This window comes from Acinonyx jubatus, chromosome E3 (assembly GCF_027475565.1).
Source record: "Acinonyx jubatus isolate Ajub_Pintada_27869175 chromosome E3, VMU_Ajub_asm_v1.0, whole genome shotgun sequence".
Classification (NCBI taxonomy): Eukaryota; Metazoa; Chordata; class Mammalia; order Carnivora; family Felidae; genus Acinonyx; species Acinonyx jubatus.
This window is the reverse complement of record NC_069398.1, coordinates 4,316,901-4,330,732: the sequence shown is the minus strand read 5'-3', so window position 1 is coordinate 4,330,732 and position 13,832 is coordinate 4,316,901. Positions and strand designations below refer to the sequence as shown.

The following is a 13,832-nucleotide window of genomic DNA, read 5'->3' as shown; positions in this document are numbered from 1 at the left end:
TAACTCTGAGTAATGACTGTAACAAAGCAGTGATACCAGGCACCTGGGTGGCTCAGTCGGTGAAGCATCCGACTTCCGCTCAGGGCATGATCTCACAGTCCAGGAGTTCGAGCCCCATGTCGGGCTCTGTGCTGACAGCTCAGAGCCTGGAGCCTGCTTGAGATTCTGTGTCTCCCTCTCTCTCTGCCCCTCCCCTGCTCATGCTCTGCCTCTCTCTGTCTCAAAAATAAATAAAAACATTAAAAAGAAACAACAGTGATACTGTCTTGTGAGATTTAAAATACAGAGGACTTTGAACAACAAGGGTTTGAACTGTGCATGTCCACTTACAGGTGGAAATTTTTTCGATCAATAATGTACAGTACCCCAAATGTATTTTCTCTTATGATTTTTAATATTTTTTCTCTAGATGGCAGTACTGTAAAAATACAGTATATAATATATAGTACATACAAAATGTTTAATTGTTTATTTTAAGCAAGGCTTCCAGTTAACAGTAGGCTATTAGTAGTTAACATTTTTGGGGAGTCAAAAGTTATGTGTGAAGTTTTGTGTGTGGGGTCGACGCCGCATTATTCGAGTGTCAACTGTAATGTAAAATGAAAATGTGTGAAAACACAAAAGATGGAGAGCAGTAAACGGAGTTACAGGGTTCTAAGGTCAAGCACTGCCTACAAAATGGCAGAGGTAGCAATTCATGAGATTCTGATTACTAGAGTCAAGGATCCAAATCTGATCTTTAGGGCAATTTCTAAAAGAACAATGAAGATGTGTAATTAACAAGGTAATGGGGAAAGAGGAAAACAAGATTGATTCAAAAGGCTAAAATAGCGACCAACACACACAGACAAGGGAGAAGGAGCATAAAATAGATGGAATGAAAGAGAACAGAAGAAAGACTGTAGTTCTGAACCCACGTATTTCAGTAAGATTACATTAAACATAAATCTAGATTTTCTAATAAATAGGCAACTATTTTCAAATTGGGTTTAAAACACATGTTTAATTTAATAATTAAAAAGCTAGCACCCATGTAACCACCGCTCAGGTAAATATATTTTATATGATCAGCATTTCAGAAACCCACGTGCCTCTATCCTGTATTACAAATCTCCTCCATAAATAGCATTTGTAGTGTTAATTTCTTTGTTTTATTCTTTAGGTTCACCATCTAGCCTTGAATTCCTACATAATGTACTTCTACTTTTCTGGCTATTTTTGACATTCATTTGAACAGAATTGAACCATTCAATGTTTTTACGGGAGTAACTCAGTTGCATGTGACTGCAGTTCCTCCGTTTCCACTAACGTACAGAATTTCACTGTGCGGATTTACTGTAATTTATTCACTTCAAGTGTAGATGGGCTTTTTTTTCTTTCTTGTTTTTGACTATTATGGAAAATGCTAATAAATGTTCCTCTGCATATATCCTATTGCACATTTAAAGGGCATGTTTCAAAGGATAGGAATGTGAGGTCAAACGATGGTCAGATCTTCAATATTCCTAGATAATGCCAAATTTTTTCTAAAGCATTATACCAATTTGCTCTTCTAACAACAAAATTTTAAACAGAGTCAGTTCCCTTTATTTCAAAGCCTCTCCAATACATCTGGTGTTGTTGGATTTTTCAATGTTTTACTTTTCCTTACCTGATATGAAATGACAGCTCATTGTGGCTTTAATTTGCATTTCCCTGATTACTAATGAAAATGAGCACCTTTTCATATGTTTATTGGTCATTTGGAATTCCTCTTTTGTGAAATACACATACAAGTCTTTTGCCCATTTTCCTTTTGTATTATCTGGCTTTTACTCACTGAAACTCTTTTATATATATACTCTGGGTACTAGTCCTCAATAGGTTCTATGTGCTGCATATGTCTTCTTCACCTTGATGGCTTGTCTTCTCACTAAAATTATAGTGCCTTGAGAGAAGAAGTTTCCAATTTGAATGTGGTAAATCCAAAAAAAAAAAGATTTAATGTAATCAATTTTTTCGCTTATTGCAAAGGTATTTGTGTCTTAAGAAATCTTTCCTTATCTGAAGTTCATGGAGACATTCTATATTACCTTCTAAAAGCTTTATAATTCTCCTTTCGTTATTTAGTTCCTAATCCACATGAGGATGATTTTTATGTATAGCCTGATATAGGGATCCAGTTTCTTTCATATTTCCCTCAACAAGAGTAGCAAAGTATCTGCACTATTTACTAAGTCCCTCATGTCCCAGATGATGTGCCATACATTCTCCATCAATGATCACGTGTGTGTGTGTGTGTACACACACACACACACACACACACACACACACATATACATAGGTTTCCGGATTCTCCATTTGTCTATCACTTGTATCACATTATCCTCATTATTGCAGTTTAGTAGTGTCCTGACATCTGATGGCAAACTCCTTCCTTTGTGTTTCTCTAGTTGATGGACATCTTGGGTTTCTTAATCTACTACATTTACGCACACATTTTAGAAATCAAATCATCTTGTCAAGTTCCACAAAATTACACACTGGGGAACTGATTGGAATTGCACTCCATAAATTAATTTGAACAAAAGTGAGAACATTCTATAAATACTGCATTGGGCAACCCATAAACATAGTACATTTCTCCAGTGAATTTTTCTTAAAATCTCTGGAAGTTTTGTTCATTTTCTTCAGTTATTACATGTCTTATTGAATGTATTCCTAGCTTAGCTAATGGCTGTATTTGGTGCTACTGTATTGGTGTGGTATCTTTAAAAAAAATCTTATAATTCCCTAATTGTTTGTATCAGGTATACAGGAATATAACTGATTTCTTACACATTTGAGATTGGCAATGTTGCTAACCTCTTAGTAATCCTAATAATGTATCTGTAAGTTATGTTACATTTCCTACATTATAATCCTACCCTAATCATCCAAGGATAGCAATAATATTTCTTCCTTCTTTTTAAACCCTCTATATTTTGACTTCTTTTTCTTCCATTAGCCAAGAGATCCAGTAGAAGGTTAAAGTGATGACCGCAGGCATCCTTCTATTTTATATCTTAAAGGAAATACTTCCAATATTTCACCATCAGATCTGTTTTAGGGTTTTTGTAGATATTCTTTATCAGATTAAGGATGTTACCTCCCTATTCCAAGTTTGCCAGGAATTTGGTTTTTAATCATCAACAGGTATTTTGTCAAATCCGACCTCTATTGTGAGTTAACAATGATTCTTGTCCTGGCAAATTACATTTGCTGATTTTTTTTATTGTTGAACCAACCTGGCAGCATTGCTGTGACAAACTCAACTTTTACAGATTATTGGACTCGGCTTACTAGTGTCTTGTTTAGAATATCTGTGTCTGTTTTGTGGGTAAAAGTGGACTGTAGGTTTCCATTTCTGTAAAATGTTAAAATTGACTTTGTATCAGAATTGTGCTAGATTGTAGTATCTAGTCTCACAAAATAAACTCAAGTATTTCCTCTTTTTTTATTCTTTGGAAGAGTTTAACACCGGTGTTGTTTCTTTCTTCGGTGTTTTTAAAACTCACCACTGAATCCATCCATCCAGGTCAAGTTATACACACTTGTTATCGTGGCTGCCTAGGACAAGTTCCATAAATGGCAGATTCTTCATGACAGAGCATAAGGTAGATTGTTCTTATCAGATAAAGCCACAAACAAATGTGCCATATTGGTCTACAAAATGCTATTTTCATGGGGTCTTCACTTTTCAACTTCTGTCACTAGCATTTTATTTTTCTTTTTAGTCACTTGATGAGTTTCAGCACACACATTAAGAGGTAGTAACAACAGGGACGCCTGGGTGGCTCAGTCGATTAAGCGGCCGATGTCGGCTCAGGTCATGATCTGGCAGTTTCGAGAGTTCTAGCCCGTGTGCGGCTCTGTGCACTGACTGTGCAGAGCCTGCTTAGGATCCTCTCTCTTGCTCTCTCTCTCTCTGCCCCTACCCTGCTCACACTCTCTCTCTCAAAATAATTTTTAAAAAATTGAAAAGAAAAAAAGAAGTGGTAACAACAAAGACTCGATGAAATGGGACTCCTGGGGCGCCTGGGTGGCTCAGTCGGTTAAGCGGCCGACTTCGGCTCAGGTCATGATCTCGCGGTCCGTGAGTTCGAGCCCCGCGACGGGATCTGTGCTGACAGCTCAGCGCCTGGAGCCTGTTTCAGATTCTGTGTCTCCCTCTCTCTGACCCTCCCCTGTTCATGCTCTGTCTCTCCCTGTCTCAAAAATAAATAAAAAAAAAAGGTTAAAAAAAAAAAAAAGAAATGGGACTCCTGCCTTCATAAACTAAATAAATGCTTTCTTCATAGCAGCTTCCTGGCTCAAAACTAAAATGAATATTAGGAATATTAGGAATGTTAGGGTTTCTTCCGAGGAGTCAAAACTGCATGTAAATTCCCAAATACCAAGAATCTACTGCAGATGGTGTAGATTTGGGATGCGTCTCCTTCTTTTGCTGCCTCCTTGGGTATGTGCAGTTCTCTGGACAAAGGGTATTGTTCTTCAAATAATGGCCATCCTTTATTTATTTTTGGTTATATATTTTTCTCTTTTTAAAAGCTGGAGTATAATTTAACATATAAAAGTAAAACCTGAGGACATTTTAAGGAGTTAATGTTAAGAATAAATAAATAGTATTATAAAGCTCCAAAACTGTTCAAAATCACCAAAGAAAAGAATTCACTAAAATGCCCCTCCCCCCATCATCTATCTAGGCTGGAATCAGTAATCGTGTTTCTTTGTTAAACCTAACGATTTCTTCCCTACCAGCCCCAAATCTTTTAGACTAGATCAGGGGTTCCAGGTCTTGGATGCTTTTTTTTTTTTAAGTTTATTCATTTTTGAGAGATAGAGACAGAGCATGAGCAGGGCAGAGAGAGAGAGACAGAGACAGAGAGAGAGAGAGAGACACGGAATCCAAAGCAGGATCCAGGCTCTGAGCTGTCAGTACAGAGCTCAATGCGGGGCTCGAACTCATGAACTGTGAGATCATGACCTGAGCTGAAGTCAGATGCTTAACTGACTGAGCCACCCAGGCTCCCCTTGGATGTTTTTTTAGACAAGGAAGTTAGTCTGTTCACTCTAATTTGAAGTTGCCATGACACTGCTTTCAACCTCTACGAAACTAATAATTTCAGGCACTTCTTCTCCACTCTTACTTTCCTAGCCTTAGTCTTCTCTGTAATTTTTGTAAGCCACTGTTTCACAGGACCTTGACTTTTCCGTGTGTAGAACAAAAACCACAGGAGTGATCAAGTGACCACTCTGGTCCCCATACCAAAGCTGGAACACAGCATAATGGAAAACCCAATCCCCTAGTCAATTCTAAACTTGACTTAGTATTGTTTTTCTTTTTAAGTAAACCCTACTCCCAATGTGGAGCTTGAACCCACTACCCAGCGATCAAAAGTCACATGTTCTACCGACTGAGCCATGCAGGTGCCCATATTTAGTAAAAACCACCAGGTAAAACAACAATGATAAAAGTCCTGGATAACCAATTCCATTCCTTCACAACAGACAAGAATGAATGTGAACATTTAAGCTGTTTTACGCTTGAGAAACATAGGTTTACAAGCATCTACTTAGTTAAGTATGCATTTTTATAGAAACGCCTACCTTTCAGAAACAGCATCATGTTTCCTTGATAAATTAATCTTTTCACTCGCATTTTGTGAAGGGTTAGCAGATTCAGAGTTCACCGAAGTCTTTCTTTTATCTGGACTACTGACTGACTCTGGGCTCTTATCCAAATTCGTCTCTGAATTTGTAACCTGTTAATTGGGTGAGGGGAAAGCACTGAAAGGGAGTGGAGTGTTACCACTTGTATTCTTCCACACACAACTACTAGGTAAACTTTCACCTGGAAAATGTTCTCAAGATATTCCCGAATACATATGACAAAACATATGTTAAGTTATACGTATTTCGATGGCTAATGACCATGATTGCAGTTTCTCTGCCAAAATGAACTTTAAAAATACTTCTAGGAAATAAAAATGATAGTAACAAATGAACTTGTTAGCTTGCGTGGAAAAGAAAGATAAATACCTAAGTACTTATACAACATTTTATTCCTATCAGACTATGTTATAGGAACTCAGAAACATTAAACTTTAATAAGCAAATTTTTACTTTCATTATACTTCTAATAATAAGTGAAAACCAGAAATAAATCAAATTTCCAACTTGTTCTTCCAGTTGGTGAGTTTTGTTTAAAACTTGGAAGCTGAAGTACTTAGTACATGCTTTGGTTGAGAACTTACAGTATTTTTTTTTTAAGTTTATTTATTTTGAGGGTGGGGGAGAGAGAGGGACAGAGAGAGAGAGAACTTGCTGACAGCGCAGAGTCTGATGTGGGGCTCAAACTCACAAGCCGTGAGATCATGACCTGAGCTGGAGTTGGACACTTAAGTCGACTGAGCTAGCCAGGTGCCCTGAGAACTTGCAGTACTTAAAATATCTGTGTTAGTTGGGGCCCCTGGGTGGGTCAGTGGGTTAAGCATCAGACTCCTGATTTCGGCTCAGGGCATGATCTCACTGTTTTGTGGGTTCAAGCCCCATGTCAGCCTCTGTGCTGACAGCTCAGGGCCTGGAGCCTGCTTCGGGTTCTGTGTTTCCCTCTCTCTCTGCCCCTTCCCTGCTCATGCTCTATCTCTCTCTCTCTCAAAAAGAAATAAACATAAAAAAATATTTAAAAAAAAAGGACAAGAAAATTTTGTCAATCATTTGTCAACACATTCAACAACTTAGATAAAATGGTCACATTCCTTGTGAAGGTAACTTACAAAACTGACACGAGATCAAAGAGAAAAATGTGAATTGCCTCATACCTATTAAAGAGTTGCATTTCGAGAATAAGTCTCTCTATAAAAAAAGCTCTCACCCAGAGAGTCTTCAGAGATGGATTCTATCAAACATTTAAGGCAGTAACAAAAATTTTACCACAAACTTCCAGGGAACAGGGGTAGGAATGCTTCCCAATTCATTTACTGAGGCTAGCTACCATAAATACGATACCAAAGAAAATAAAGACACTACAAGGAAAAAACTCAGTGAACGTACATTGAAGATTAGATTCAAATTTTATATAAAAAATATAAACAGATGCCAAACTCCAATGATACCCTTGCTGAAATATTTTGGAAATACATTCTGCTACAAAACACGTTAGTATTTAAGAATGCACCAAATATAAAGATGGCTTAGGAGATGAATGGATTGACAGATATATGACAAAAATCAACACATAAAAATAGTAAAGGTAGAATTTAGATGCCGTGTATACAAGTGTTCACTGTTACATTTTTTCAACTTTGCTGTAGTGTGTGTTTTAAATTCTTTATCCTGAGAAAATGGTGGGGATGGGAGCAGTCTAGGTAATCACAAATCACCTCTCTACTCACTTTATTTTCCTGTATTTTTTACCTCTCCACTCACTTGATGAAAGAAATATAAGTGGCATTTGGAGGATACTCTGCAGACTATCTTCTCCAGAGACAGCATCATAAGAACATTCCAAAAACAAATGTATTGTCTTTAAAGCCGACATTTCCTTTCTTAAAATCCAACTACCTGTAATGTGGGTCAGTGAGGTAATTAAAACTCCTATATGTTTATACCAACCTTACAGGCCGTGTTATTGGTTAATACATTTGGTTCCAAGCAATTCTTTTGAGTTTGCAATACTGTTTTAATGCGTCTTTGAAGTTTGGATATTTTCGCCTAGAAGAGAAAGAGAAAAACAAATATGAAACCAGAGTACTAAATAATATATAGAGATGAAGGGAAAACTATGTATTTGCCAAAGTAGTCTTCTAACACTTAGGTAGCCACCCAAGTAAATGAGAAATTCTTATATAAGCAAAGATTTAAATCATGTTTGATGTTGATATACCATTTAAGAATGGAAGATAAAAACCCCAAACTTCTAACTGAGCCACAGTAACACTAATGTCGGTACAAACACCAATCAGCAAGTAACCTTAGAAAAGTAGAACCAAACAAAACCCCCGAGACAGTTTGAAACAGGCTGTAGGAGCTCTAATACAGAATATGTTTTGAATTAAAAAAAAAACAACTGCCTATGTATTAGGTCAATCGACACAGAATTACTGACAACAGAATAGCACAGAAGAATATTTCTAAAAGTATCTCACAAGGGCCACTATTGCTAATAGATTCTATCGCCTCTGGTATTGTACATAATGCTTGTGGTCAAGGATCAGACTTGGGTCTGCTTTATTGTTTCCGTTTCCTAACAGGTAAAATATCACTACATTCCACTTCCAAATTAAATCAGATGAAATTAGAAACTTACGAAGAGTTCATCAGCTACTGCTTCATGTTTATTCCTGCACTGTGTCCTCCCAATGCGTTCGGTCAGTTCTTTCAGTTTGTTATCAAATAGTTTGTAATTTACACTATAGATCTCCTGTCGAATCAAATGTTTGACCTAGAATTAAAAAAAAAAAAAAAACCCAAACACCCCATGTTTCAAGTTGAAAAACAATTTTATTTTCTACCCCTTCAAAAGATCTTTGCTCTTTTTTGGATTTACTGTAACCAATAAAATATACTTTTTTTTCATATTTTTATGTTTCTATGCATATGACTGTATGCATAAGTTTTATAGAAGTTCGAATATCAAATTCAGCAAGACACACCATCTATGGAGATGTTAGAAAAAATTAAATGTCGTCTCCCAGTGCTAATTTTAGTTTCCTGTAGTTTCAGCTGAATTCCATAATATATATTAAAGGAAAGGTAAAAGCCTATATCCCATTTATATATATATTTTTTATTTTTTTTAATGTTTATTCATTTTTGACAGAGCAAGAGAGCGTGAGCAGGGGAGGGGCGAGAGAGAGGGAGACACAGAATCCCAGGCGGGCTCCAGGCTCCGAGCTGTCAGCCCACAGCCTGACGTGGGGCTCGAACCCATGAAGATTGTGACCTGAGCCGAAGTCGGATGCTTAACCGACTGAGCCACCCAGGCGCCCCCCCCATTTATATTTTTTAATAAGCATAACTGAAACCTGTATTCCATAAAAAGGATCTCTACCTATCTGAAAACCAGAGCCCAATGAACATGGTTGGTTGGTCTGTAGTAAATCTGAAGCAAATTATGGAAGTCTGAGCGTTGGCCCAGTCATTAACAAGCTACATGACCTTTGGGAAGTCACAATATCTCTCGGCTTCATTTTCTTTGTCCACATAGGGGTAGACAATACAATGCTGAACAAATGATCCTCATAGGATTTTTATAATACGAAAGGTTAATATGTGAAAGAGCTCCATAAAATAGAAAATAGTGAATTGGCATAAAGGAAATAAATATGCAACATAATCCATTTTACTTGCATAGGTTTTTTTAGGGGGTGACTTTCCTATTGTTAAAATTGAAAGAGGCCAGGAACAATTAGGTAGTGACTAATGCTGTTTGGCATAAAACATGCTATCCTAACAGTCTGTAGTAGCTATCACACGAAACATTAATGCATTTCATTGTCTGGCTGTTTTTTAGAAAACAGACTGGCTTATTTTCAGGGAGTATAATTAATCTCAATGCCCAGGGCTATGAAAAGCTCTGTCGAGCCATATATTCAGAAACATCCACTGTACCTTTTTGAACCTGTAACCTCCTGTAAGCCACTTTCCTAACACAGTAAGTAGTCTCTCTTAATAACAAAACCTGTCATGATACACTTAAGGTATTTATCGGTAATATTTGTATTTTTCCCCATAAATTCTTGTTTCTTGGTGTCTGAAATTAGAACACAAAGCTTCTATGTTAACTCTTTTATACTGGTATCACCTGGATGATTTCTCATATTCAGCAATTTTATTTGATTATTCCTAAGGTTTTTCCTTCACATTTCCAACTGTTCTTACTCTTCAACATTATCATCTACTTGATTTTTTCTGTAATGCTTAACATTTCTTCAGTGGTTTTCTCAATATTAGGCACGACTGTCATTTTCACTTTCAAACTTTTTTTTTTTAATTTTTTTTTTCAACGTTTATTTATTTTTGGGACAGAGAGAGACAGAGCATGAATGGGGGAGGGGCAGAGAGAGAGGGAGACACAGAATCGGAAACAGGCTCCAGGCTCTGAGCCATCAGCCCACAGCCCGACGCAGGGCTCGAACTCACAGACCGCGAGATCGTGACCTGGCTGAAGTCGGACGCTCAACCGACTGCGCCACCCAGGCGCCTCTCACTTTCAAACTTTTAAGTATTTGATTAAACTAGTAAGTGCTCAAAATAAGTATATTATATAAATAAGTGCTCAGAAAAACATGCTATTTTTTACTGTCGGGTGTTACCTGTTACCCATGTGTGGTTTTTATGGGTTACTGCATACTTGCCAGTTCAATGGCTGGGGTCAATATGTAAAGCTCATACTGAGATGAATCTTGGAGAAACTATCTAAATGTTTTGAATATGGAAATAGCGTTTTGCTAACAAGTGGAGGCCACACAGTATTTGTGAACCTTCCCTGGTGACGAAGAACCATTATGGGACATTTGTTAACATCACAGATTCCTAGGCCCTACCCTGAATTCACCAACCAGAACTTCCTGGAAAAAGGCCTGGAAAGCTGTATAATTAACAGGCACCACGAGTAATTCTCAGGTAAGTGTGAGAAAAAAGGAGCCTCAAACAACAGTCTTCAACTATTAGTGAGCCCAGTAAAAACCACAATTTAACCAAGCAAGTATTCCTGGTGATTCAGATGGAGGCCTACTCTTAAAACTTGGTTATTTAAAAGGACTAACTGCCCACCTACGGGTGATTACTCTTGGTTAGAGCGGACATTTGTTCTCATTTAGTGGTGATGTTCCTGAAGAACAAGGAAGATGTAATAACCTCCACCAAATACCTCATAAATGTCTTGTGCTGATGGTAATGTGTCCAAAATTATGGCATCAGATGCAAATCCTAGGTACAATTTGCAGATGGCAAAGTAGCCTAGAGCTTGGAGAAAGACTGGCAATTATGCATTTCCAATCTGCCCCAACTTCCTAGGATGAGGAACTCCACTTATCTATGGGTAGATGAATAACTTGGACTTTAGAAGAAAAACCCCTCCACTTCAATAATTTAATTGAAATCAGTGAGGCCAAGATCCTTACAGAATCTCAAGAGAGAAGAGTCAACAGCTCTGGGACTCTCTCAGGGAAGAACGATGTCAGAATGGTAGGACCTATTCTACTGGGAATCAAACAAGAAAAATAAATAGGTATGGTTTAGAGAGTTAACTGTTTGAACAGGAATTAAAATATCAAGGGATGGAAAGCTAGCTGTTTAGAGATAGGTAAAAAGATAGTAATTAGTTGAAACCCAAGATATTTCCGAAGAATGTGCAAGAAAACTTTTGGCGGGGGGGCTGACAAAACAAAATAGACTGCATTCCTTAAACCTCACTTGGAAGGACCATTTTCTGTGTCAACTCAGACCAAGTATTTTGTGAGACAGATAACAATAATGAATGAAAATTGTAATCTTCCCCTGCCAGCGAAACCAAAATGATACAAAGATTAACTTTTGTCTTTATATGTCCCTATCAGAACTTATTTCTAGGGGCACCTGGGTGGCTCAGTCAGTTGAGTGTACGACTTCGGCTGAGGTCACGTTCTCACACCTCTTGAGTTCGAACCCCGTGTCAGGCTCTGTGCTGACAGCTTAGGGTCTGGAGCCTGCTTCGGATTCTGTGTCTGCCTGTCTCTCTGCCCCTCCTACACTCTCTCTCAAAAAAAAACAAAAACAAAAAAAACCCATTTAAAAAAAAAAAAAAGAACTTCTTTCTAAATTCAGCTACTAATCACCAAAGTAAGACACAGCTGGAATCCACAACCTTTTTCGTAAGCTAGATCTATGCTTACCATATTTTTGCTACCCCCCTCCTGCAAATAATAGAGTTATGTACATATTAAGAGTTTCCTTTGGTCTTCCTGGAAGAAAAGACTAGGAGGAAAAGGAAAAACTGCTGATTGGCTTTCATGCTGGTTCTGCATGAGTCTTTCAATAAGGTTTCCATTTATTTATTATGTGAATATATATTCATATAATACATAACCATATAACTGTAATGGTCTCTTTTAGAAAACAGTAGTGCTTTTGTTCCTGAAACAGCAGGATAGTTTGGCTTGGGGCTTTGTGGTCCATTATAGTTGACAGACATTAATCTACCATATAATGACTTTTGGGTGAACAATTCCAGTGGTAGCAAAACAGTAAAATATGATTGTTATAATAGGTCCTGTAATGAGGACCTTTTTTATTAAAATTAAAGCTCATTACACTTAAACTCAGAGTTGATCAGACGTAGGAAACTGTAGTACAATGAAATAAAATGGGGCAAAAATGAAAGCAAAGCGTGCACTTGATGATGCTATACAGCAAATGGTCAGACAATGCAACATTTCTGTGTAAACCTGGAAATCAGGGCAAGTAAAACTGAATGCAACTGGAGTTTATGATGGAGACTTCTGGGCTGTCAGAGCTATGAAGTGGTCAATTGTGACAAGGTATACCAACAGCTGTAGCTGCAGATCAGAGAACCCCATGACCAGGACAAAAGAGATCCAGCAAAGCTTAAGGTCATGCAGTGTCTTTCAAGGAAATTTAAATGCAATATGACTAAAAAGGCCATTCTCTTTCTACTACAGCACTCTACCTCCATGTGATTCTCCAGGTTGCTCTGCATAGGGCTATGTTCAATTAGAGATGGTAAAGGAAACAATGATCTTTTCCCTGATACCTCCATCTGTTGATTCCGTTTTCACATACCACCTTTGCACCATAGTGAAAGTCACCTGTACTATACATCATTGTGGAGATCAAGTAACTTTTACCATTTTTTATTAATCAGAAGTTTCTGAAGCAAATATATATGCCCTGATATTTTACCTGTTCCAGCAATGCTGTTTGCTTTTCCAGAGCTACACAAATATTTTCATCAATTTGCTCTGAAGTTTTCATGCGCTTAACATGTTCTTGTTTTTCTGAAAACATCCTCTTCTTTTGATTATGGCCTTGGGGAATGGAAAGATCAGAGGTAAAAACATTCCTTCTAAGGAAAGAAACAGGGGAATTCTCTAATCTAGTGACCAAAATGTGACCAAGGCAGCATTTTTTAGCAAATGTAATTGTATAAAAACTTCCGACAAACTAATCCCCCCCAAAAAATGATTGTCTTAGGTTTTTACGTAGGGTTATGGTCTCAGATGCACTTTCCCTTCAACCTTATTTAGTGCCTATTTAACACCAACAAAAACTGAATTATAGCATTTAATCCTCTAGTTACTTAAGTGGTCTTACAGTATTTTTATAAAGTTACTTAGGCAGTCTGACCTATTTTAATATGTGATACTATTATTATTTTTAATTTTAAATCCATCTTGTTTAATCATCACTACGAAGCCTAGGCAAGAACACAAAATTTCTCCTGCGAAATCGGTTTTTTCTTATATTTCACTAACCTACAAAAACATTCTACTTCTAACGAAATTTACTTTTGCTATTTGATTTGGTAGCTCTAGAACATCACTGGTTAATTATCTGACGTTTCTCTGTCACTCTATGCACACACATGTATATGCTCATGTGTATATACCCTTATTACCTATCAGCTTATACTTGGCATATGATTTCCAGGTCAATTCTATGGAAAGAAATGAGTTCACCAATGATTAAAAAAACACACTCTTTCAACTAGACTCCTTATTAACCTAATAAATAAATCTTCAAAATAAGAAAAGATGTAGGGGTGCCTGGGTGGCTCAGTCAAATGAGCATCCAACTTCGACTCAGGTCAT

At 37.3% G+C, this 13,832-nt stretch overlaps 1 protein-coding gene across 3 annotated transcripts in view; it reads right to left on the bottom strand.

The window, feature by feature from the left end:
- The window catches only part of ATF7IP2 (activating transcription factor 7 interacting protein 2), a 59,210-nt gene that overhangs the window by 30,840 nt on the left and 14,538 nt on the right, over positions 1–13,832 (bottom strand). For 2 of the 3 annotated variants that reach the window (XM_027043270.2, XM_027043271.2), the window contains exons 4-7: positions 12,925–13,049; positions 8,330–8,464; positions 7,636–7,734; positions 5,629–5,783 (exon numbers count right to left, since the gene is read on the bottom strand). In XM_027043270.2, coding sequence (XP_026899071.2) covers positions 5,629–5,783; positions 7,636–7,734; positions 8,330–8,464; positions 12,925–13,049 — 514 coding nt within the window. Of the gene's footprint in view, positions 1–5,628; positions 5,784–7,635; positions 7,735–8,329; positions 8,465–12,924; positions 13,050–13,832 lie in introns of those variants that run through there. The other variant, XM_027043272.2, reaches the window with a different exon arrangement.